The sequence below is a fragment of the Panthera tigris genome, chromosome C1 (genome assembly GCF_018350195.1).
Source record: "Panthera tigris isolate Pti1 chromosome C1, P.tigris_Pti1_mat1.1, whole genome shotgun sequence".
Lineage (NCBI taxonomy): Eukaryota > Metazoa > Chordata > Mammalia > Carnivora > Felidae > Panthera > Panthera tigris.
In genome coordinates, this window is record NC_056667.1 from 19,075,623 (window position 1) to 19,101,536 (window position 25,914).

At 54.4% G+C, this 25,914-nt stretch overlaps 1 protein-coding gene and 1 long non-coding RNA gene across 6 annotated transcripts in view; one reads left to right on the forward strand and one right to left on the reverse strand.

Annotated features, from left to right (window-relative positions):
• The window catches only part of MAN1C1 (mannosidase alpha class 1C member 1), a 140,702-nt gene that overhangs the window by 93,413 nt on the left and 21,375 nt on the right, over nucleotides 1-25,914 (forward strand). For all 4 annotated transcript variants that reach the window (XM_007083659.2, XM_015538155.2, XM_042995304.1 and 1 more), the window contains exons 3-5: nucleotides 12,760-12,875; nucleotides 14,781-14,861; nucleotides 20,552-20,646. In XM_007083659.2, the coding sequence (XP_007083721.2) occupies nucleotides 12,760-12,875; nucleotides 14,781-14,861; nucleotides 20,552-20,646 (292 nt within the window). The remainder of the gene's footprint in view (nucleotides 1-12,759; nucleotides 12,876-14,780; nucleotides 14,862-20,551; nucleotides 20,647-25,914) is intronic.
• On the reverse strand, nucleotides 12,886-18,315 carry LOC122241017. Of its 2 annotated transcripts, XR_006220931.1 has the most exons (4): nucleotides 18,032-18,315; nucleotides 16,863-17,809; nucleotides 15,991-16,194; nucleotides 12,886-14,508 (listed from the first exon to the last, which is right to left on the reverse strand). It is a non-coding gene; the product is annotated as an uncharacterized LOC122241017 (long non-coding RNA). The 2 variants fall into 2 exon arrangements; XR_006220930.1 differs by having other exon boundaries at nucleotides 16,863-18,315.

The window sequence follows — 25,914 nt, forward strand, 5'->3', positions numbered from 1 at the left end:
CAGATGGGGATGTTGAGGCTCACGTGGGTGAAGTAGCTAATGAGAGGTCACACAGCTAGGAATAGCCAAGGTCAGATTTGATTCTCTGCCTACCTTACTCCAAAATAGCTTCCTCTCCCCATCCTTTGTAGGAAATAAAAATCTGTCCCCCTCACCTCGGTCAGGTGGTTAACATAGATCAGTCTGGCAACGAGAAGGCTGCATGACTTTCGGTGTGAAATGTGTGCAAGTATCTTTTCAGCTAAGGAGGTGTGTGTGTGTGTGTGTGTGTGTGTGTGTGTGTGTGTGTGTCCTGTTAGATTCTAGAAGGGGCCTAAGAACTGAAGAAAGGGAAGGTCCCTGGTCAATAGAGTGGGGTGAGTCAGTCCTCTCATTTCACTGGATGCTGGGAGTGCAGCAGGGGGCCCATCAAGGGCTCAATGGCCATCTGGTCATGCCTGCTCTGGCCCCTGCTCAGCTCTGAAGGTGAATTCAGCACATATTTACTCAGAAAGTCCTGAGTGCCCAGCATTCTACTGGGCTCTTTGCTGACTCCACAGACGAAGATGACCAGCCTCTCTGCCTTCTGGAGCTTCGGCCTGTCAGAGAGACAGACCCACACAGAGCCTCTTGTGAGTCAGCCTGGGCCAGGTGACTAGCATGACCAGCCCGCGTCCCCCATCAGGGGATCCGAGGAGGCTTCGTGGAAGCAAGGGTGCCAGGCTGGTCTGTGTCACAGTGGGGCTCCTGCGGGGAGAGGCGCCCAGCTCTTCTCACGCAGGCAACGTCTACACCGGAGGGCCGTTGCCCCAGCCCACAGGCAAGGGGGTGGTCTGGAGGTCGTGTGGCTGTGGGCACCTGCCTGGGACCCTCTCGGACCCTCTGAGCTAGCCAGGGTGGCAAGGAAATGCAGACAGCTGAGTTGAATTCTGATTCCACCCTTCGTCCACCTCGGGAGATTTTCATGGCCACTCGAAGTGCCAGAATCCCCATCCGTGGAATGGGGACACGAAATGTGCCCTCCTCATGGGGCTGTTGGAGGCTCGAGAGAGGCACTGCCCACAGGTGCTCAGCAGCAGGGTATCCGCCTCCACAACGGCTGGTGGCTGTTGCTCTGTCTCTGCCGAGGCCCGTGTGAGCGGCTGTGCGTCCAGCCTTTTACATGCGCGGTGTGATCCCTCGCCCTCGAGACGGTTCTGCAAGGTGGAGTTATTGTTGGTGCGGTTGTACAGATGAGGAAACGGAGGCAGCTAGTGAGTGTGGCTCCCAGCTCAACCCTTCTAGCCCCTTCCCGGCAGCTCGGCCATCCCAGCGCCTGGAAGGACCCTCCCCTGGGCCCAGCTCCGTACCAGGCTGTCTCCGCATTCAGTCTGCCATGTGTCTGTTTCTTGGGAGTGAATAGGGCCTCTTTGATTGCCTTTCTTTTCCCCTTTCCAAAAATCATCATCTTGTTATCAGAGGCACACATCTGCGTCTCTTGGCTCTGACCCACAGGCTGTGTTTGCCGCGATCAATGCGTAGCTCTGTGTGGCCGTGATGTATATCCAAGATGGCACTGTGACCCTGAACCTGTGGGCCAGGGAGGGCAGCACGAGGCCCCCCTGATGGGGCTGAGGCGAGGCAGCTGGCTGACACTGCCCTGCGCTCAGGGCTAATCCTTCTTGTTCCGGGACTGGGGAACAGCTGCCCCCCAGCTTGGGGGCATCCCTAGCTGCCTCGGAGCTTGGGCCCAGGTACTCCCTGCCACTCTCCCTGTGGGCACTCGCCGACCAAGATGGATGGCTCCCTGAATTACTCCACGAGGGGTCCCCGCTGGGTCCTCTCCCAGCCACTCTCCACACCACAGCCAGAGGAGCAGCCGGAAGCCATCCATTTCTCTCCCTGAGTCCTGTAGCCTGGCCCCACCCCCTCACCCCGGCCACTGTCCTCCTCCCTCACTGTGTGTAGTGACCTCCTCTCTGCTCCACAGATATGTCAAGACTCCCCTCATCTTGGTCTGTTGTCTTTGCTGTGCATTCTGCCTGGCCTGTACCCACCCCTTCTTCTGTCCTCCGCTTCCTTCAGGCCTCGGCTCAAATGCCCCCCCTCTCCTGGCCTCAGGCCCTGCTCTCCCCTCCTTTACGACAGGCGTTACTTTGTAACTGGATGTTGTCTGTGTGACGCCTGGTTGCCGTCAATCTTCCCCCACCAGACCTGCAGCTTTTGGAGGGTGGAGATCAGGACCGTCCGCTCCCCTCTGTGTTTCCTGAGCACTCAGAAATGTGCTTTTGGGTGAATAAATCAGTCTCGAGCAAGCGACTTAATTCCTTGAAGCTTCAATCTTCATCTGTAAAAGAGGGACAATAATAGAATTGTCACAAGGTTTAAAAAAGATGTGTGTGAAACATATGGCCCAACGCCTGGCACAAAGCAAGTGCTGGGTCAGTGCTGAGTGCGGTTATTTTTATTAACCCCTGGCGAGGAAGGGGTTGGTGGTTGGCGTCGAGGAGAACTCCACACTCCACAGGCAAACCTTTGTGGGGTGCTGGCCCTTGGCAAAGATCTCGGGGTGTCATGGGATTGGTCTCTGCCCCCCCCACCCCCACCCCCAGCGCCTCACACCACACATCAGCCGCCTCTGGCAAGGGGCGCTTTGTCAGGGAGGCTTTCTCATCCGGGAATGAGGCCGTGGGAGGAAGGCATCCGATCCTTCAATCAGCAAGTCCCAGCGACGCCTTGACTTGGCTTCGATTAACCAGGCTGAGATTCAGCCCCGAAGACACTCACTGCCCAGGATGGACTGGAAAAAGGGACACAGGTGACACGGATTGCCATAATGACAGTTGAAAGAAGTTCTTTTGATGAAAGTGTTCAGAGGAAGAAGACCCCAGATCCAGGTGGAGGAATCAAGGATATCTTCATGGAAGCAGCAGCATTTTCTCTAGGACTTAAAGTAGATATTGGACTGGGGAGTGTGCAGAGACATTTGGGGTGAGAGGAGGGCATTCCAAGCAGAGGTAGAGCTTGAGTAAAGGGCTGGGAGCCTAGAAAGAGGGGACCACACAGTGTAGCTGGAGTATGGAAAGACTATTAAGAAATAAGGCTGGGGGCACCTGGGTGGCTCAGTCGGTTAAGCGTCTGGCTCAGGTTATGATCTCACGGTTTCATGAGTTCAAGCCCCACATCGGGCTCTGCACTGGCATCTTGCTTGAGATTCTCTGTCTCTCTGCCCCTCCCCTACTTGCACTGTCTCTGTCTGTCTCAAATAAACTGAAAGAAAGAGAGAAGAAAGAAAGAGGGTACTGTATCAGTCAGTCTCTTCCAAAATAATGCTGGGGAACAATTATTCTACAATGAGTGGCAGACAAGGAGTGTTTTTTTTTTTTAAGGTTTATTCATTTTTTTCAGAGACAGAGACAGAGCGTGAGGAGGGAGGGGCAGAGAGAGAAGGAGATACAGAAACCGAAGCAGGCTCCAGGCTCTGAGCTGTCAGCACAGAGACCAACACCGGGCTCGAACCCATGAATGGTGAGATCATGACCTGAGCTGAAGTTGGACGCTTGACCAACAGAGCCACTCAGGCGCCCCTAGGAAGCGTTTATTTCTTATTCATATAGTTGCAGATAGGCTATCTAGGCTGTGCTCAGCTGGGTCCAGTCTGCTCCATCTGTCTCTCACCCTTCTTGGACCAGTGGCTGTTTGAGATTTGTTCTTCTCACTGTGGAAGGTAGGAGTGCAAGGGGGCAGGCCCAACCATGCAAGCTTATTTCAAACTTCTATTCAAGTCATGTTCACTAATCCCATTGACAAGTCTCACAGCCGAGCCTAAAGTCAAGGGCACAGTTTAATTCCCCACTCACCATGACGCCAAAGCAAATTACATGGGCAAGACCAAGGTTGATGGGCCGGGGATGTTTGCTTCTCCCATGGAGGTGAAGGGAGGGTACAGAGCAATCTTCTAACTTAACAGGTGAAAGCCAGGTCGAAGCCAGTGTGTATGGAGGGACTCAGCAGCTGCCCAGAGCTGCGGCTGGACTTTAATGTCTCTCGGGGTGAGCAGCAGAAGGCTCCGTCTTTTCCTTTCCCGCCAGTGAGCATTAAGTGTGTTGAAAATGCCGCAGTGCCTGCCCAGCTCCTATCCTGCCTTCCTGAGGGCTCATGCCTCCTCCCTGCCTGGCATGAAAGCCATGCTAGTCTTTCCTGCTGGGCCAAGGAGGTCAAGGATCTGCAAGGGATCCTAGCTTTGCCAGCTCCGAGGTGGCTTCCTCTGCTGGAACTGAGCCTTACGATAGCAGGCCCACGCACTGAGCGCCTAGGTGTGGTGCGCTGGGTATATCAAATTCTCTTGGATTGAATGCCTGCTGAATGCTCTTTGTGTGCATTTCTCTGAACTGGCCACACCCTTCTAAGAAGGAGACCTTATTCCCATTTTCCTGAGGTCAAGTTAGTTGCCCAGGATCCCACAGCTGAGAAGGAACTAAGCTAGGATTCGAACGGAGCCTACAAGGGTGTGTGGTCTGGAAGGTGGTACCTGGTCACAGCTCTGCCCTGAGCTGCTGAGCCACTGTGTGACTTTGGAGACACCACTGTAGCATCCTGGGCTCCAATTCCTCTGTCTGCCTTTTCTTCTCTTCTGAGATGTCCTGAGATAAAAGCAGCTCCAAACTTGACCCTCAGCACTGTCAGAGGGAGTTTTAAAAGACAAGTTTCCGATTGGGCAGCACCCTCAGCTCTTACTTAAAAACAAACTAATACGACATTAACGTCTTTACAACACACCCTGTTTTCCAGTGAGGAGCCCTGTCCAGTAGACTAGTTCAGTGAACCATGTCTGGTCATCCGTCACATTGACCCTCATTCAGCAGTCGGCCACAGCAAACGTCCTCCGGCCTGTTACGGCAGCAAAGCGTGACGTCTGTTTGGGAAGGCTGGAGGAAGCCATTAGTTCCACCAGGGCCGTGATGTCTGCACGTCCCCATTTTGTCCCCGCGACAGTGTTTTCCTTGAATAGCTGGCCACTGCTGTGTATGGTGTGTTTTCTCCGAGGCCAAGAGCCCTTTTAAAGTGTCTGAGGATCTCCAGGAAGGCGCTGTCAGTGTTTCCACTAGCCGTGCATTCATTCAACAGCCGTCTGCTCTCGCCTTCTCTGCGCCTGGCCTGGGGATGGATGCCCGGGCCACTGGGAAGAGTCAGATCCAGCCAGTGCCCCCTGGGATTCACAGGCACGTACAATGTGGTGCGAGCAGTGCCGTGACCAAGGGGCCTGCGGCAAAGTGGGGCAGGCTTGCACAGGAGGGAGTGGGCAGGTCTGCTTGGTGGCTCAGGAATTCCTGAGAGAAGACTCCACGCTCCAGCCAAGGCCAGGACAGAGAGGAGGTGTTCACCAGGCCAACTCGGAAAAGGAAGGTATCCCGGGCATAGGGACCCATGTCAGCAGAAACCCCATGGCCTTCGGGGAGCTCCCGATGACATCATGTGGGTAGAGCATCACGTGCCCAGAGAGCAGCAGAGAGGCTGGTGAGGCTGCCAAGGCCTGGACCACAAGCACCCAGTGCACTGTGCCCAGGGACTTTGAATGTGATTAGGGCATCGAGGGCCTAAGAAAGGCAGTGGCATCATCAGATCTGATCATCTTTTATTGATTCACTCCTAGCAAGAGCGTCCTGTTGAGTGCCAGGAATAGTTCCTAAAAAATATCTTTAGCCCTTCCAGAGGCTCCAGGAAACCTCTGCCTGGAAACACACATCCTCTGAACACAATTTTATGTGATCCAGGAAATAGCCATCGTGGGAAGATTCAAGAAAAGTATTATTCCTGAAGGAAAAAGAACCCTCCCAGACCTGACAGAAATGCAGAGGTCCTAATCCCTAAAAGGATTTCATGCAGCCAGAAGACGTCACCATCCAAGATGCTGTGATTTTAAACCATGCACTTTGGGGTAGCGGGGATATCATTTCCATCATCCCCGACACCCACAAAGCAGAACGTTCCAGTCGCTACTGCTGTATAACAAATTACTCCAAAATTTGGTGGCTGAGGACAATTCTTTTATTATGCTCACAGATTCAGTGGGTCAGGAATTCATAAAGGGCACAGTGGGTACAGCTTATCTCTTTACCACTGTGTATGCGCTCTCAGCTGGAAAGGCTTGAAGGGTAACTTGACAGGTGGAGCCCACGCGTGTGGGATTGGTGCTGGCAGTTCAGAAGGGGCTGTCACTCAGAAAGCATATACATGGCCTCCCCGTGCGTTCTCTCCTTGTGGGCTCCATTGTCCTTCCTCACAGTATGGTGGCTTGTTCTAAGCACCAGCGTTCCAGGAGACGGGAAGTGGAAACTGCCAGTTTCTTAAGGTCTGGGCCTAGAAACTAGCACATCGCCCCTTCTGCTTTATTCTTTTGCTCCCGGTAGTCACAGAGGTCGACCCAGATTCAAGGGGAGGATCCTTGGGAGGAGTCCTTCTCATGGGGTGGGGTGCACTGAGGCAGCCGTGTTTGGGAAATACAACCTGCCGGACAGCCACACTGAGAAACTGAGAAAGCTTGGAAGCTTGAGAGAGAAACACTTGTGTTGTTTCTTTACAGATTAAGAAAAGTCTCTGTGGATTATGTCATCAAATTAAATGCAACCATTAGAGTATGGCTCTGGGGATAGTGCAGTAATAGGCTATGCTTTGGGTGATTTTTTTTTCCTTCTGAGTGTTCTTCCTGGAGCTTATGTTGCCCGGCCTGACCCATTTCTCTTTGCTAATACAACATCGCATAAAAACCTCGTGGTCATTAAGACAGCAGAGTCAGGAGAGGGGATACAAACCCTGTCTAGCAGCCCAGGGTTCCTGCCCAGGCAGCCCTGGGGGGTGGGGGAGGGAGGAGGTGACAGGAGCCGGGGGCCAGTCCCTTACAGAAACTGACCCACGCACAACAAATAGCTTTGCACAGGACAATGGTGTGGACACACACAGCCACCCTGGCTGATCTGGCCACAGGCTGGTGGTGGGGTCTCCTCTGTCTCTTGGCACCCGCCCCTGGAATAGATAGCTAACCTGCCCCGGGCGTGGTCACCACAGACACCTGCATGGTGGGCTCAGTCTGTTCAACCCAACACATTTACCTTTACCTCTGGGTGCCAGACCAGAGCCAGGCACTGCAAAATATGAATGAGCCACAGCCCCTGCAGACCCTCCCCACCCAGAGTGATGGGCCTTTTATTCTCAAATACTTAGCAGGCACCTGTGATGGGTTGGAAAGTGTCCTGGGCAGTGGAGGACAGCAGTGAACAGAACAGGGCTCTCCCCTCCTATGTTCCCTTACGAGAAGATAGTAAACGGGGAAGCAGATCCACACATGATGTCTCTGGGATAAAGGTGCTGAGGAAGAATAGAGAGGCAAGGGAAAAGCGACAGAGGTGTTGTTGTTGTGGCAGTGTGATGGAAACTGCCAAGGCCTAACAGGGAGCAGGCTTGGAGGGCTGCAAGAACAACATGCGATAGGGGTGGAGTGAGAGAAATAGGGAGGGGGAGTGGGCGATGAGGCCGAGAGGAAGCCAGGGCCAGATCACAGGGCCTCAGAGTCCAATGGGAGCCATGGGAGGGTTGTGAGCAGAAGAGTAGCACAGAAGGACTGGCATTTTCAAAGGATCTTTCTGGCCGCCACGTTGAGGATAGATGGGTGGAGGTGTGGGGGTGGGGGACGCAAGGGTAGAAGCCCAGGGGCCAGTTAGAAGGCTCTTGGAATAAATCCAAGAGAGAGAAGGTGGCTGGACCCAGGGGGCAGCACAGAGGAGGTGAGAAGTAGGTGGAGTCTGGAAATGGTGCAGAGAGCCACCAGGATTTGCTGCGGGATAGGGTGGAGAGAAGAGAGATGCAGAATCAAGGGCTGGGGCGCTGCTCTTGGGAGGAGGGGCTTGGCGTTAACCACTGTGGTTGAGGAGTAGGTTAAAGATGAGACGCCTATGGTCTCCCGGGGGTGAGGACAAGGTCCTGGCTGGGAGTTGACACTGGGGAGTCCTCAGCATGTAGGTGGTTATTGAACTAAGGGAATGAGGGAGGGCAGAGAAGAGAAAAGGCCCAGTGATGACGGAGCCCATCCATAGTGGTCTGGCGAAGAGGAGGAACCAGCAGAGGAGACTGGGAAAGTGCAGATACAGGGTTAGAAAAAGAGTGGCGTCCCGAAGGCCACGGTCCGCTCAGAGCAAGCACGATGCCAGGGAGAGTAAGTGCATCCGTCAGAGATGGACCATCCTGGCTCGCTGCCTTTCCCACTTCCACTGGGAAGCTATTTCTTGAGCCGGAGATGAGTCTTCTGCACCCCGGAGCCCTGCTCTTCCGGAAGGGCAGAGACACATAGCTTAGCAATTCTTTGTGGTGCACCGAGAGTGGGGCAGCTCTTGTGGTGGAGATGGGGGTGCACAGAATGGGGGCAGACAGTGTGGGCCTGGAGGAGCTGCTGAAGGTTTTCTCAGGGGAGGAGGGTCCAGGGAGGGCAGGACCTCACGTAGACCATGGAATGACGTTCACAGTGGCTTCCTGAGGGTGGGCTCTGGATCTCTCCAGGCGAAGGTGGGGTGGGGAGGCCGTTCCTAGCAGTCTGCGGAAGAGTCACAGAGGTAGGGACATCTAAAGAGGCCACAGGGAATGGTGGGAGGCCTGCTTGGGTTGGGGACTCTGACCTTTGGGGCCGCTTGGAGACAAGGTGCAGAGTTGGTGCAGAGAGGCAGTGGGAACCCTTGACCCCAAGGAGCTCGCAGTCAGTTAGAAGGTGAGCAGAGCCCCAAGGTTCAGCACAAGGGTGGTAGACACACGAGTGGAAGCTGTCCCCGCAGGAGGAGCCTGGCTGGATGGAATCAGGGAAGGCTGCCAGTGGGAGGTAGAGCTTGGAGAGCGTGTGGGCTTTGAGTGTGGCCAGATGCACAGAACGGCTTCCTGGCAGAGAAGAGCACGCGTGCCAAGGTATGGAGGCAGGAGTGTGCAGCACGTGTCCAGGAAGCAGCGCTTGATGGGAGAGGAGATGAGCCGGATCCTTTGGAGTCAGACCCAAAAGGTTTCGACCCCCACCCCCCCCCCCGCACCCCAACCTTATTGCACGGGCACTGGGAAGCCGTTGCAGCTTCCTGAGCTGAGGAGGGACACAGCTGGGTCTCGTTTTAGGAAGACAGGTCAGGCAACAATGTACAAGGTGAATTTGAGGGGAAGGGGAGGGGTCCTGGAGGTAGGAAGACCCTTTCAGAGGCAGGTGCCCACCCGGATGGGGATGTTAACGCCCCAGCAGCAGACACAGGTAGGACCGATGTGACACTTTTCCTTTAAGTTGGGCCAAAGGTTTTGTAAGCTGCAGCCTCATGCCGCACTGCCCTGTGGGGCAGGGAGGGGCTGGTAACGCAGGAGCACCACAAGGCCTCGGTGACCCCAGAAGACTCTGGAGGGGCTGCCCAGGGCCAGTTGAGGGCAAGGAGGGCCACGCTTCTGTGTGTTGAGTGAAGCTCACATGTACCTAACACTGTGCCAGCACCTTTCCATCCACTGCCCCGTTTAGCCCTCCTGGCATCCTTAGGAAGTAGGTCCTACTGTCGTCCCCATTTTGAAGATGAAGGACACAAGACTCAGAAAGGTACAGTGACTTGCCTTGGCACACAGATAGTATGTGATGGAACCAGGATTTGAACCCACATCTCCCTGACCAGGCCAGTGTTTCAGGATGAGCTACGGGACCCAGGAAATAAGAACAATGAACTAATTTGTCAAGCACTTAACTCTGTCCCAGGCATACACAGGTGTCTTTATGAGAAAGGCCAGGCACTTATATGATGCATTTATCTCAGCTCAGGAACCTGCAGTGGCTCCCCAGTATCTAGCCCAGTGGCCTTACCTCACTTTACAGAGGAGGACTTTGATATTTGGAACAGATGTGTGGCTGGCCCCAAGCTGGCGTTTGAACCCAGGGCTGTGTTCTTTTAACACACCTCACTGCCTCCTGCCTGGCAGGTGGGGGGGGGGGGGGGTAGGGGGAGGTGTCCTTTGTGCACAATGAGCATTCAGAGCTAGAAGTGGGAGAGTGAGCCAACCTGGAACCTGCCTTAGGGCCAAGGCCAGTGGAACTTTCAAGCTGGCTGCCTGCCTTTTTGTCCCCCTTCGGCTCTGTGCGTCTAAATCGAGTGCCTATTCTCTGAGTAGGGTTGTGTGTTTTCCCCTGGGGAGCTGCCCCAGGCCGGCTGCAGGTACAGATAGAGTTGAATTCGGGATTGGGCCTTCTCTCTGGCCCAGCCTGGCCGCTGGGTAACCTCTGGCCGGGAATGAAAGGCTTTCCAATAAGTGCCTTGCTGGCCCGCAGCCCGGCTGTGTGGTAGGTGGGGGCCCGGGTGAGAGGTCAACCGAGGAAGGATACAGGAACCTGAGAGCCGGGCAGAACTTTGCCAAAAGCTCCCTTAGTGAGCTACCTTCTCAGCCGGGGCCTCCGGAGCATTTGGGAAGGAGAGCTGGTCACGAGGAGCCCTGGCTGCCCTTCTGGCCCAGCCTAGACCCTTGGGCTACTGAGCTCAGGCTCAGCCCAGGGAAGGAAGGCCCCTGGGGTAAAAACACTGGGCAGCTCAGGGCAGGATTCAGAAATCAGACACCCTGGGTCTCGTCCCCTTGGCCTTGGGCTTCTCTTCAAGCCCTCCCTGGTCAGAGCGGCCTCCTGTCCCTTGGAGGGATAGGGCAGGGTTATCAATCAGATCCAACTGTTTTCACAAGGAATTGAGAGAAGTTGGGTTCCGCTCTGCCTTTGATCTAATCCTGGGTATGTCCCAACCCCTCTCTGGGGGCCCTCTATGAAATTTAGGGGCGGGGCAGTGGGATCTTAAAAACCCCTTCTGGCCCTTAAAAAATCCGGTGTGAGGCCCTGTGGTGTAACAGGAGGGGGCCGTAGCTTCAGAGCCAAGAGGATGGACACCAGCTGGTGCTCCGTGGCCGGGCGCGTCTCAGCATCTGTGCATCTGGGGCCCGTGGGCGTTCCCATGCCCCACTGCCTCTTCATCTGACGGTAAAGCGTCCCTGTGAACCGGGTTTGGCCATTGACAACCACAAGGGAAGTAGCCAGCATAAACCAGGAAAGATCAACTTTGTTTGGCTTGGATATTTCCTACCAATCCTTCAGTGTAGGAGGAGTTGACGTTCTAGAAATTCACTTCATCCCCATTACCAAAACCATCTTGGGATGCCTGACTCTGGATTGGGGAGCCCTTGCTTCTGGAAGCAGATTCTAAAGCCTCCAGCTTTACCCTTCTCCCAGTTTCTCCTGATCTCCCTCTCATCCTTTTCCAGGCCTAGGAAGGTGGTGGTTTGAGTTTCAGGAGTCTCTGCCTGCAAAATCAACACAAGTGAGTAGTTAGAGAAGCACTAATTAAGGAGATTAGAGGCTGACTCTGAATGCAGGTGTGCCCGCAAAGCCCGAGCTCGTGCTTCAGACTCAAGTGGGGCTCAGCCCTGTGCGCTCCAAAGCTCCTCCAGGGGGGAGGTGGAGCCTGCGGTCCTCACTGAGCCTCTTCAAGGCGGAACTGTCAGTCCTCCTGAGCTACATGCCAGTATCTAAAGGATTTGCTGCTACTTTACTTTAAAGGAGGCAGCTGTCTCTTACAGGAAGCCCTCCAGATGGCCCCAGGCACATCGCTTTCTCCCTCCTTTCTTCCTTCATGGGACTCTACCCTCAGGCTCTGGTTGTGCCACATGGGGAGGCCTTCCACATCACTCTCCTGCCCAGCCCGTGGTGTGGAGAGCTGCGATATTTTGCACCATTATCTCAGCCCTTACTCCCCAGGATAAGAATCTAAGGCCCAGTAGCAGGGGCCAGGCCTCAGAACTTGCGCTTTCTGGACTGACCATCCTAGAGTGGCCACAGAACCTTTGGTTTGTGCATTTGTTTGGTTTCTTTGCCCAAACATCCCCCCCTTTTTTTTCCCAAATGGAAGTAGGTTTCTGGTTATAAAAATAATCCATGAGCCAAAGAAGTCAAAAGGCACCTGTAATCCCAGCACTCGGGAGGTAACTGTTGAATCACATCTTGCCAGACTTAGTTCTGTGTAAGCTCATCCACATTTGGCATACAATAAAGAAATTATATTGTGTTTGGTTTTTTTTTTTTTTTTTTTGCAACCTACATTTTTTAACTTAACAGATCCCATGGACATCTCCCCAATAAACACAGGCCTACCTCACCTGCATGGATGGCTCCATAGTTCTATTTTATGTTTGAGCCACAATTTATATAACTAATCCCCTATTGTTGGATTTGGAGTTTTTTCCCAACTTTTCCCCATTGTATATGGTACTGCAACAATAAATACCTTCCCAGATAAATATCTGTGAACACTTTTTTTTCTTTCCTTAGAATAAAACAAGGAATAGAATTGAAAAGTCAGAGGACTGGCATATTAAGGTTTTGTAAATGAAATCCCAGTTCACCCTCTCCCCAGTGTCACAGAAAAGTGGTGGGCGCCTGACTGGCACTGATGGTGGGCTTGCTGGCGGATATGGGTGGACTGAGGTCTGGGAAGTGGTTCGGCCTGTGAACTTGGTGTCCCAGGCGGCTGTCCCCCGGCCACTGCCCCGAGGAGGAAGCAGCCTGGGGTGGGCGGAGGGGGGACGCTTGCTCCTGGACTCCCCTTCAAAGGCTGGTGGTATTGGAGCCTCCCTGGATCGTGCCTGGGCCAGCCTTGGCCTCGGAACCTGCCTAGGCATTTAGAGGGGGCGTGGAGAATGGTAGCTTGTGCGGCCGGGGATGGAAAGGACAGGAATGAGCCTGGGTCATGCCTCCGATCTCTGTGCCTACAGGAGGCCTCAGCGGGGCAACCATCATTGACTCCCTAGACACCCTCTACCTCATGGAGCTGCAGGACGAGTTCCAGGAGGCCAAGGCTTGGGTTGAAGAGAACTTCCACCTGAACGTGGTGAGTCAGACACCCTTGGGGTGTTGGAGCCAAAAGGGGTCCGGAAGGGCAGTGGCCAGCTCCACCCGGTCACTTCTGAGACCCAGAGACTCTGGCCCCAAGCTGCACAGCAGAGCAGTCCTGGAACTGGGGCTCTGCCCTCTCTGCTGAGCCCCCTCTCCTAAGACCAGCCTCAAGGTGGCGTTGAGCTCTGGCCGGCCCAGGAGTATTTACTAGCCTGTTGTCCCCTGGGAGGGAAGACAGCCAACGACCCTTCCTTCCCCTCCGTGGGAGGTGGCAGGCACCCAGGAAGTCCCTTCTAGGGTTGAATCTGTCACACAGAACAGTAGCAACAGGAGGGGAGAAGTGGTGTATCTGCTCTGAGCCGCTCTACCCTGGAGCCCCCAGCTCACTCCATGCCGCCCTCTAGAGATAGGTGAGAGGCTGAGGAGCCATCCGGATGATGGTAACAATGACAATGACTAGTTCATGGGCTTGTTGTGAGAGTTAACTACCATGGAGGGTTACAACAAGCATTATAACACGGTCAAGTCTGATATGGATGTGAGGGGGTGTCCTCCTCCTTCTCGTCATCATCAAGGTTATTTTGAGGCATGTTATGCCTTCTGGTAGTCTGCGTGAGAAGGTCAGAATCCTCCCATTTCCCACTGTATGGAATGGGAGAAGGTGGGAGAAGGAAGGGGTATCTTCATAGGCCCACCTTGTCCCTGTGCAGATAGTGGATAGAGAATGGGCATCAGGCAGCTGCCTATGGTGCCAGGTGCTGGCAGGTTCGGGGAGCCTGGGGACATTCAAACAGGCGGGGGCAGGTTAAGGAGGGTCCTTGGAAGAAAGCAAGATGGGGTCACATCCCCTCTCTGAGCCTTGGCTTTCTCACCTGGAAAACGGGAACGGAAACCTCGCGGAGCCCTGTAAGGCTGAAAGAGAGAAGAGCTTTTCAGGTGCTGTGTCAGTGGAAAAGCTCTCTCAGATAAAGGGACAGTCATAGTTGTTGTCGGCAGTAAAGAACAGTGATGTGGGGAGCGCTGGGGGGGCAGGGATGGTAATAGCAGACCCCTTTAGGGAGCCACGCCAGGCACCGCGTGTGCGCCGGGCGGACGTCTCACCTGTACCACTCAGCGCCCCGTTGCCACCTGCTCAGGATGAAGAGCCTTGGGCAGAGAAAAGCTAAATATCTTGCCTGAAGTCCCAAAGCCAAGTAAGAGGCCGAGGTGGGATTTTAACCTAGATCTCGTCCTTGGCATGGTGCCCCAACACCCCTGATTCGCAATCCAGACCTAAGAAAGAAAACAATGATTGAGGCAAGTGTGGACATGCCCTGAGGACTACAGAGCTGAGGCTGAGGATTGCTGATTACCTACAAGTACCTTTCTGGCACCCCTCCCTCTCAGCCTCGGCTTTGTCCCATTTGCCCCAAAACCTCCTGGGAGAACCTTCCCCTCCCCCTGCAGCCCCAAGGAATGGCCGCCCTACCGTCCAGCTAGGCCAGGAGTTCCCTCAAGAAGGGGCGGTGGCTGGACTAGAGAATCTGCCTCCCCTCAGGCTAATCTTCAGCCCACAGCTCCCCACCAAGTTCTCCAGCTCCTTGGAGAACAGCCAGGCAGAACTTTGCTCTGATGGCCTCCGGCAAGGGCTGGGGAAGAAAGCCAAACCTGGTGTTTATTTGCAATGCTGTCAACGAGCTGTGGTAGCCTGCCAAGCAGGTGTCGATGCCTCTCAACTTTTGCTCCGAAAACCACCACCCAGCGAGGCCCCGGAGCCCAGCACAAGTATGGCCAGATCAATGGGGGGTGGGGGGCTGCGGCCAGAGTGACCTGTCTCGAGGACCTGGCTGTCCCTGGGAGCCCTGCAGGCACCTCACAAGTGTCCCCCGCCCCTGCCCTCCCCTTTCCCGCTGCCCTGCAGAGTGGAGAAGCATCCTTGTTTGAGGTGAACATCCGGTACATCGGGGGACTCCTCTCAGCCTTCTACCTGACGGGAGAAGAGGTAAGTTGGCCCTTGGAGGACCCTGGACCATTCAGGTGGGAAAAGGCTTCAGAGAACATCCAGTCCCGCTCCCTCATGTCACGAGTGAGGAAGCAGGGATTCAGGGGGATTTGCCTGGGGCTGCCCATGTCCGCCCAGCCTCCGCGGTGCCACCTGCAGGCTCTCTCTCTCATGTTTCATCTGATGTTTCCCTTCTCTTGCCCAGGTGAGCCCCGCTGGCTCCCACAGTTGCTAGTAAATTCTCCAAGGACGATGACTAGTCTACTCACACCAGCCCTGTAGCTCCTAGCACAGCACCCAGCAGTCTGAGCTGCTGGACTGGTTTTTGCAGGTGCTAGTTTTCAGCATTGGGAAAGCTAAGACCGTTGTTTCGCCATTTCCACCCCTGGGGCCCCTCAGCCTCGTCCTGCTCCACAGCCACTCCTCCGCTCCCCCTCCCCTTCCGGGTGCCAGCCACGGGCCAGAGGTCAGCTGCAGGTCTCAAGGGGCAACAGGGAGATGGGGCAGCCACTGGGGCTGGTCTCATGTCCGAAGTGCAAGGCCTCAGCCCCAGGCAAGCTGCGTTGGCTTCCAGAGGGTGGACTGTGCCGTGTGGGGAGAAGACAGAGCCCTGAGCAGGGAGGGAGTCAGAAAACCTGGGTCTCATCCCCACACCACCCCTGCCTGTGATCTTGAGCAAGTCCTCCCCCACCCCTGGGCCTCGCTTCCTTCCCCACCATGGGGATGGACTCACAGAGCTCTTGTGAGATGGATGGGGAGGGATAGGAGTTGACCCTGAGCCGACCAGCTCCAAAGCCCATATTCTCCGTGCTACAAGAGAATTTTGAAAACCACAGAGCTCTGTAGAAATAGGAGGCTCTTCCTCCCTTCGAGAAGTCCCATGAAAGTGCAGCCCACGTATCGGGGGGTGAGGCTGGCCAAGTCCCCAGCCATGGGTCATCATCGATCAGTTGTGTTCCCTGTTACCCAGAGGGGTCACGCTGCTCAGCACAACCGCTGCTCTGGGGTTAGTTAGATGCCTTGGCCTTGGCCCTTTCCCTTCCCTGCCCTTCTTCCTGCTCTGTCCACCCTGAGACAATATCATCCCTGCCCCTGCCGCGGGGAGAGCCGCCAAAAAATCCCTGCTAACCTCCAGTGGTGGTGTCTGAGGAAGTCAGCTGCAACCAAGGGTTCAGAGGCAACAGGTACCCTCTACTTCCCGTCACCTCGGGCCTCTCCATCAAGCCTGATCTCCTCAGCAGAGATTACCACTTGTACCAATTTGTCTCCAAACCAGTGTGGTTGGGATCCCTTGGCGTTGAGCCACACGAAACCTGAATCGTATTTGAAAACCCTAGGATAGGAAAATGACATGGAACAGAAAAGGCACCCTGTTCTTCCAGGCACTTGCCCAGCCTCTCTGCCACTCATGGCTGTGGAAGGTGGCCATAGCGTATAGATAGGGACAGGGGAGGGAGCCATGCAGCTCAGGGCTCTCAGGGGTCAGTTTGAGGGGCCAGCGATTGAGGGAGGAGCTGGTGCCCCTCAGTCCTGATGCTTGACCCACCCTCCACCCTCCTCATAGGGTATCCTCATTCTGAAAACCTATCTGAGGCCTTGGTTCCCTAGTGATGTAGTCTGGCTGGGTCTGAGGACCCAGAGGAGGGGAGGTGCCCCAGGACCAGCCAAGAGGGTCCTTGGCTTCATGCAGGGTAGAAATCAAACACAAGCCAAGAGGAAGTGAGAGCAGAAGACTGAGGGCGAGTATAGGTACAGACAGAGCATCTGGGAGACTTGGGAAGGAAAAGGAGTCTTGTCTTTGCTTGGGGTCTGGGTTTTTACTGAGGATTGTGGTCTGATGTACATGCCCTCTCAGATACCCAGGAACTGGTCAGAGCAAGGACAAGGAGCCAGGTGTCCTCCATAAGTCACTTACTCCTTGGAGTCGGGGGTCTTGGCATCAAGATGTCTAGCATCAGTGTCTGGAATATGCACAGGACAGCCTCACCCGGTCATTCTTACCTGGTCATTCCCTCGATGTTATCTGTCATGCTGGAAGACTTCAAAGAAATCGTTAACTCCTTGACCCTTGCAAAGAGGGCTACATTATTTGTACTACGAGGCATGTGTAAGGCAGGTGCAGGCCCTGGCAAGAATAGAAGCAGGAAAAGGAGCATAAAAAGCAGTCCCCCCCTTCGTGGCGTTGCCTCAGTTTCCCCATCTCACTTTAAGGATCATCAGTCTGACTCTCCAGGATGCAGACTGGACAGTGGGGTGTGGACAGGAGTGCCTGTGACTTAGCAATAGTTCCCAAAGCCCAGGGAGCCCCATGTGGCTCAGAATCCCTGAATAGACAGGCTCCTGAGGTTATGGGCACAGCCCCTGTCCTCTGCTGATCCCTCTCTGTTCCCAGAGACTGTGCCACATGAGCCCAGTCTCACTGGTCCCCAAATACCCCATGAGGTGGGGGTCTTCGTCTATTTACAGATGTAGGAACTGAGACTTAGAAGGAATGTGCTCAGGTCGCAGTCCCTGAGGGCTGTGCTGGGTCAGCTCGTGACCCCGTGGCCTTTCCGCCACAGGCCTGAGTTGTAGCCCCCACGCAGCCTGGCCCAGTGTCACTCCTTGTGACCAGGGTTCAGCCGCACCGGACTGGGGCCTCCCTCCTCTCTGTCCTTGGTCTCACACATAGTGGGTGCCTGTGAAGTGGGGCTTTCCATTCTTCAAATATCCCAGGAGTATTTGTGGAATGGTGCCGGAGACCGCAGCCCCTTCCTGGGCTGAGGCCTTTCCTTGCTGCAGAGGAAACCTGGGGGAGGAGAGTCCCCTTCTGGGTAACCAGCCTCGCAAGACCCACAGGAGAATAGCAAGCCTGCTGACAGCCACTCCAGGTGATGTTTGCACGGCTCTTCAAGTTCACATGGCACATTCACTTACATACATCCTCTCGTTTGAGTTCCGGATGAACCCTGTGAGACAGTCGGGGCACATGTACAGTTAGTTTCGTTGCACACAGTTATAGTGCTCAGAGATAGTAAGTGGCTCACCTAAGGTCACAAAGCTGCTAAGTGGGAAGATCCAAACCTGGGCTCTCACTCCCAGCCCAGACACCTTTCCACTCTACAGAATGTAATTCTTGCTGGCCTCTCTCACCTCTGTTCTGGAACCTCTGGGCCCTGCCTGTTGCTTACCATGGCTGTCTGCAGCCGTATAGCTCTGTGTTCTCTCTCTGTGTTGGAAAGGCAGCTTGATATCAGTAGCTCCACAACCTTGGGCAAATTGCTTCTCTGAGACTCAGTTTTGTCATCCTCAAAGTGGTCAACATCTTCCCCACAAGGCGGTTGCAAGGATTAAAGGTCATGTAGAGACGCTGGCACATCGATGTATTGTGCTTTATAATAAGTAATATATATTTTTGGTCTGCATCCTGCTTCTGGCAGAGCTCCTAACACCGTTGGAATTTCCTAAGTGATGAGAGCAATAAATATGTCTTTTGTTGTGTTAATTGGGTGACTTTTGGACCCCACCAAAGGATAGAGGCTGGTTGCTAGGAAAACCTTGTACTTAGAGGGTAGTTATTTTCAGTCCCACCACCTTGACTTCCGGGGACAGGAGAGGGGCCGGATGCTGAATCGGTAGCCAGTTGGCAGTGGTTTAATTGGCCCTGCCCATGTGATGAAACCTCCATAAAAACCCAAAAGGACTGGGTCACAGAGCTTCTGGTTGGCTGAGCACCAGGAGATTTGGGGAGAGCGCCACACCTGGAGAAAGCATGGAAACTCCATGCCCTTAACCCTCTGCATCACTTTCGTCTGCCTCTTCCTGACTTCTGTTCTTTTATAATAAACCAGTAATCCAGTGAGTAAAATGTTTCCTGAGTTCCGTGAACCACTCTAGCAAATTAATCAAGCCCACAGAGGGGTTTGTGATAACGTGCTCCTAAGAGCACTTAAGAAGAAATCTTCTAGGAGTCCTCAGGGCAGAAGACAGCCAGTCGGCTGCCTGGAGCCTCAGCCTTGGGTTCAGGTTCTGGAGGGTTCCTTTGTGCCTCAGTGCTCAGCCTCCCAGGGGTCAAGTGATGATGTCAGGAGCCTCGAAGGAGAGCCCTTTGTTGTTGCTGAACCGGTGGCTCCTGGGGCAGAGGGCTTTGGAATCTGGGTTCTAGACAAGCTCCTCGGGGATTGTGGTGTGGCTGGCCCCTGTGCCCACTTCTGGGACCCTCTGTCTGGCACTGGACACTATCCTCTTCTGTCCCCATCACTGCCAGGCCCCACATGTGACTCTTCCCTTCCCACCCCTCCTCTCCCCAGCAACAACCACACCTGCCCTCCGAGGCCTCTCTGCCGCATCCCAGCCGGATCCGGCAAACTGCCCCGCAGCCATCCCTCCACAGCTGCCTCAGCCCATATATTGTGCATATTGGGGTTGGGAACTCAAGATGACTTTGTTTTGCAACACTCAGGAGGTCCAGCTCCGGAAATGAAAGGAAACGTGTGTTGTTCCACCCGGAATAGTCACGTTTTAAAAAATAAATACTACTTACTGTGGGCTTGTTTTTATTATGAAAAAAGCACAGAAATAGAGATACGCCAAATGAAGAAAGCAAAATTCCTCCACGAGCCTACCCCCTACCCCTAGGAGACCATTGTTAATATTTTAGTGTATTTCCTTCCCAACCTTTTCTCACGCATCCGTGTGCATGTAATTTTTACTAACTTTGAATTACACTGTTTCAAAGTGTATTTTTCTTTTAATGAACTGGAACCCCTTTCTTTGCTATTAAATAATCTGCATCATGCCAGTGGCTGCACGGTATTCTATTGCCTGGACAAGCCATAATTTAACCACTTCCCTATTGTTTGATATTTAGAATATTCTCATGTTTCCCATGTTTCCCTTGAAATAAAGTTAAATCTTTACAACATCCTTCATTACTTATTTACTTAGAATAAATTCCTAAGAAGGAAACTGTGGCGTCAGAAAGTCACAGGTGCTTTTGAATTAGAACAGTTTGAAGGGGTCAGAGCCTCCCGCAGGGCCCTGAGGCCTGGGACCCCCATTCACCTTTTCCGTTCATTCCCATCTAAAAAATGGGAACCGTGGGCAGATTCAGAATGTCAAGGGGGAAAGGCCCCACCCCCCACCCCTGGTGTTACACGTGGGACGGCAGTGCTTTGCTGGGAAGCACACAGCAGCCAAATTGGGAGGAAGGGATTGAACCTGGGGCGGGGCAGGACTCCTAATCCAGTGCTCTTCACACCCTGTCCAAACGTACTTCCCCCGCACCCAGCCCGTGGCGTCCTGGTCCATTGGTGACGGCGGCCCTGGCTACTTCATCCTCCCAGCGGCCACCCGGAGCACAGCTGGAGTCACTGAGCCTTCCGAGTCCCGACGCTGCTGTGCGGACTTTACAGCCATTACCTAATCTTCATTCCTCCCAACAGCCTCTGAGGAAGGCGGTAGTGGCCTTGTGTTATGAGTGAGAAAAGGAAACCGAGGCTCGGAGAGAGGTGCCTCGACTGAGGCCACGTCACCAGGAATTCGAGGAGCCGGGTTCATAGCCAAGGCTGTCTGACTCCAGAGCCCAACACAGCGTCACCTCCCACTCCGGACCAGCAGCTCCTGGGTTCATCCGCCGGCGGGAGCAGCTTCTCGAAGTGATGGCGCCCACCCAGCCCCATTCACGATCCCCCATGCTTCTTCCTTTACAGGTGTTCCGAATCAAGGCCATCAAGCTGGGAGAGAAACTCCTGCCCGCCTTCAACACCCCCACGGGAATCCCAAAAGGTGTTGTGAACTTCAAAAGGTAGGACATCTGCTGGTTTCCCACTTCTGGCTTTGGCTGCTTCGGTGTGGAAACTGAGGCACAGGGAGAGGACAGTACCCGCCTTGGGAATCACAGCGAGCCAGTGGCACAGTGGAGGTTAGCCTCAGCCAAGGACTCTCCAGGGCCGGTGTTTGTCACCACACCTGGGGCTGAGGTTTCATAAGACCTGATCTTCCTGAGGTGTGGAGGGGCAGCTGTTCTGTGATCGTCCCCCAACACTGCCTTGACTCACCGCCCTATGGGTGTGCCCCATTCACCTCCCTCCCCAGCTAGGGTCAGCAGCCAATAGGCACATCACACCCTCCTGCCATGAGGAGGTGCCCCAAACTGCTAGGGAGTCGAGACTCTGAGCAGAGGGACCCCTGGTCTGCCGACTGCCACCCTTGGCCCCAGCAGGGCTGGGTCTCAGGAACCCAGTGTCAGAACCCAGAAGGGCTTCTGGGGGGCATCAAGGTCACAGAAGCTCAGACTCCAAGGATTGAAGGCCCTGGCCAAGGTCACATAAGCCAGTAACCGACTGACCATTCCAGGACACAAACCCAGGACTTCCAACTCCATTTTTGATCATTCTTATTGGAATTTCCCCCTCTTTAGAAATAATAACTTCTCATTGCAGATAATGTGGATTACACCAAAAGTGTTAGATAAGAGCAGAAAACTCCCATGTGGTTCCACTAGTCACAGAAAGCACCGGTAATGCTTCTGTTCTACTGGCTCGGTATTAAAACGTTGATTCTTGTTGGCTGCTTCCATGATTTTGCTTCCTGATCTGTTGCTTAATTCAGTGTGTGAACCTGAGAATTTCTGGGTAGTCACTAAGTCACAGAATGCCCGAGTGGAGGGGACCTTGGGTGGTCCAGTTAGAGAAGAGCAGAGCAGGGTCTGCAGCTGGGTCCAGCTCCAGAGCCCGTGGGGTGCCTACCTGCCCCCCTCCGCGCTGCTACCCTTCCCTCTCGTGGGGACGGGAGCGTGTTTATATCCACTCACTTTCCAGGTGTGGCGACTGAGGCCCAAAGAGGGGAAAGGACAGGGTCAGAGTCCAGAGGACTAATGGCGAGCCAGCTTCATGATGTGGGAATCTTCACGAGCATGAGTCTGGCTCCTGGGGACCCCCGTGTGCCCCGTTGTCTTGCCTTTGCTCACTCTGTTCCTCCACCGGTTGCCCTCCTCTCCCAGCTTCCCTGGCCAGCAAAGCCTGGCTCACATGCCACCTGTGCCATTAAGCCAGGAGCGTTTCAGCCTCTCCTGGCCTCCAGGCACTTCGTTTGCTTCCTTATGGCCTCGTCGCATGCCTCTTCCTGTTCCCTGCTGGCCTGGGAGCTTCTTGAAGGCAGGATCTTGAGGCAGATATTTATCTTGAGGGCAGATATTTATATGACCCCATTATTCACACAGAGTCTCAGAGAGGAAAAGTAACTTGCCCAAAGTCTTAACAGCTAATAGGTAACTGGGGCTTAGATTCCAACCCATTTTGTTACAGACTGAAAGCTCTGCTCTGAACACCTGCCTGGCCCTCCCTCAGACAGGACCCATGCTGCCCCCCCGCGCTGCAGGAGCAGACCCCTGGGAGATGTTGTAGGAGGCACCCAGGAGCTCCCTGGGGCCGTTCGCGAGGTTCTCCGAGAACCCCGAGTCCACCTCACCAGACTTCCTGTTCCCTCTCCTGAAGTGATGTCTTTTTTTTTTAACTGAAAGATTTTTTTTTTTAAGTTTATTTATTTTGAGAGAGAGAGAGAGAGCAGGGGAGGGACAGAGAGAGAGGGAAAGAGAGAGACTCCCAAGCAGGCTCTGCACCATCAGCACAGAGCCTGATGTGGGGCTCGAACTCATGAACCCTGAGATCATGACCTGAGCCAAAACCAAGAGCTGGGCAGTTAACTGACTGAGCCACCCAGGTGCCCCCTGAAGTGACGTCTTACCTCAGGACTCTCAATCAAGCAGTGGCTCCAGCCAGCTGCCCGGGAGGGAAGGAGGGCACCTCACCGGAGGCAGGGGCTCTGGGCTCTGGTCGCATGTCGGCTTCCTCTCTGTCCCGGGGAGGTCCCACTCTTCTGGTCCGCCTGCCTGGGGCCTCACAAGAGAGGGGACACATGCACTGCTTTGCCACTTCACTTAACTGTCTGATCGGAAAACATTCCTGGGGTGTGACATCACATAAATCCCAGCAGAGGCCACAGAGGGGCCCTCAGGGCCAACCGAATCCCGTCCTCAGTGCCGGGGCTGATGTCTCAGAGCCGGGCCCTTGGAGCTCTGCTCAGATCCCTTTCCCACAAACACCGATCCTGGAGAAACGCAGCCAGCCGTCAGGGAGGAGACACAAACACAGTATCTTTGCGGCTCTCTCTCCCAGGGCTAGCTCCCCGGCCTCGCTGCCTGAGTCTGGGATAGGACCTTAGCTTCGCCGTCCTTCCCTCCTCTGTGCGTGGCACTGCGCGCCCCCAAGCCCTGCAACCACAGCCCTGCAGGGCTGTCTGCCTTACCCCTGTCCCTCAGAGCCGGGACCGGATGCGCGACACAGATCCTGACATTTCTGATTAAGAAAATGCATTTAGTTTTAGGCTATTTGCATGCTGTCAGTGCTGTATACATATGTATGTATATGCATATTTCCTGGCAACTCCTCCCTTTCATTTTCTGGGTAAGAGAGTCTGTTGCTAAAAATGCATCCCTGTTCCACCCCGGGGGAATGTCAGGGATGACTACGGCCCCGGCCCGCGTGGCGCTGAGTTTGCGCTTTGGAGAGGGCCAGCTGGTGGGAGCTGGGGCACACGCTGCTGTACCTGCCCCGGGCAGGGCTCGCTGTGGGCAGCTCTATGAGGAAGGGCCAGACGGGGTCCCAGCAGGAGGGGTGCATAACTAGGCCCTGCCCAAAGTGAGTATGACTGCTCCTCCTGCCTGGGAGGCAGAGGCAGGGACAGCTGTGACCTGTGACCTGTAGGCACCACTGAACCCTCTGAGTGACAGTGGCCAGTCCAGGGACCAATCTCTCTGCCACACTCGACTGCCGCCCCCCCCAAATCATACAGGCGGAGATACGCAACCTCGCCTGTCACCCTCTCTAGCTTCCCTACACTCACACACAAACACTTCCATTCGCACACCCCTGCCACACACACACATACACACCTTAACAAGTGCTAGTGTTTAGTGAGCATGTCACTGTGTGCTACACGCAGTGTGAACACGTGATATGCATTCTCTCTTTTCAACCTCACGGACCCCATTTCACCAGTGGAGCAAACCGAGGCTGAGAGAGGTGAGGTCACTTACCCAAGGTCACACAGCAGTAGAGTGAACTTGGAATCCGGGTCTGTCTGGCTCCAAAGTGAACAATTATACCAGACCCATGAGCGCGCACACAGACACGCACAGACACGCGGGAGTTTCTGCCATGCTGGGGAGGGGCATCGATGAGCAACCCTTCCCCCAGGGGGGAGAACACGGGCTGCACACGCACCTGCACGCTTCAGAGACCGGGACGGGGCAGAGGGCAGACCTTCCGTGAGCCCATGGCCTCGCAGGGCTGATCCACATGCCTTCTGGTCTCTGGATGCTGCCCAGAATACATGCAGCTGGGGCACACGGTAGCTAGGATTTGGATTTGGGTTCGGATTCAACGCTACCATTTCTGTCACTTACTCTGTGACCTTGGAGAAGTGTCTCCCCCTCTCTGAGTCTGAAATAAGAATCGCAGGATCTACCTCTGAGGTTGGCTCTGAAGATAAGATAAGGTGCTAGAGCTGCCTGGCACCCATCAGGAACTCAATCACTCAAACGAGCAATAATTTTAATAAACTACAAACACATAATTTATATGTGCATAATTGCATAATGTTAAAAATGACGCCAATTACATGCCTAATTTATAACTCACAATAACTCTCTGAGGTGTGGGTACTGTCATTTAACAGATGAGGAAACTGAGGTCTAGAGAGATCAACCGACCAGCCCGAAGTCGCTGGCCGGGTGCTGAGGGATCCGGCATTGAAGGCAGGCAGGGGAGAGGGAAGGCGACCGCCCACTGCCCGCCTCTGCCCGGCACTTGTGTGCCTGTCTGCCAGGCTGGTTCCGCTGCAGGAAGCCCACTGGGGAGGGTAATTGTTGGGAGGGAGGGGAGAGGAAGGAGAGGCTCATGTGAAGGCAAATGAGAACAAAAGACGGGGGGGTGACTGGAGGCTTTTTTGACCTTGAATTTCTCTGCGAGGGCAGGAAACATCCATTATTCAAGAATCCCTCTGTGGGTACCCACGGCTCCCACTAAGAAAGCTGGAAAGAGAAGTCTCACTTAGCCTGAAGGAAAAGGGACAGAAAAGGGACACTTTCCTCTTCCCTCTGGGTCGATGTGGGGTCATCTGGGTGGGAGACCATTAGGGGATGTGCAGAGCCCAGTCTGAATCCCGCCTCCACCACCTCCCGGCTCCAACCTTCCAGTAACTTACTTCCCTCTCTGAGCCTCAGTTTCCTCTTTGCATATTGGGAATAATGGTATTTTACCTTGTGGGGTTTAAATGAAGTCAAGATGCAAACAACCTGACCCAGGGCCCGGTATCTTTAGTGGCTCAATAAACAGAAGCTGTTTTATTTATTATCCGAGAGTGAGTCTCCCCTCTCTATGCAACCCATCCCTCCCGATCTGCCTCCTGCCTCCAAATCAGGGAAATACCAAGGAGGTGGAGACAGGAAAAAGGGACCAGTGGTCATCTCTTTATGGAGGCCACTGGAGTCCTCCATTTGTTTCTGGGAGTTGAGACTGATGAATTTGACTTCAGAAACTATATCCAGGCTGGATAATGGAGTTTAGAGAGGAGAGGGGCTGCCTCAGAAAAGCCCCAGCCCACCCCAGGAAAAGGAGTGTCCCTCAGATGGCAAACCATGATCTCCTAAACCCATCTTCTCCCACGCCTGCCTCCCTAGGTCCTGTCCTGGGGAGACAGAGAGACAGCCCAGTTCTTGGGGAGGCACAGCTATCCCAGCAAGGAAGTAGAGGGGCTTCCGGAGGCCAGGGCAGAGCCAGCCCCCCTCAGCCTGTACCTTGTAGCCCCTACAAATAGGGGGCACTCACTCCACGCTGCTCTGTCCCACAGGAAAGATCATCATGATACATTATGAGGAAACTGAGGCACAGGGAGAAGCAGCAGCTTGCCCAAGGCCACTCCCACCCTGCACTTTTCTCCTCCCTCTTCACCCCACAAAAGACCTAGGAACAGAGACTGGGACCAATTACTCTTGCCCAGCTTGATGATGCAG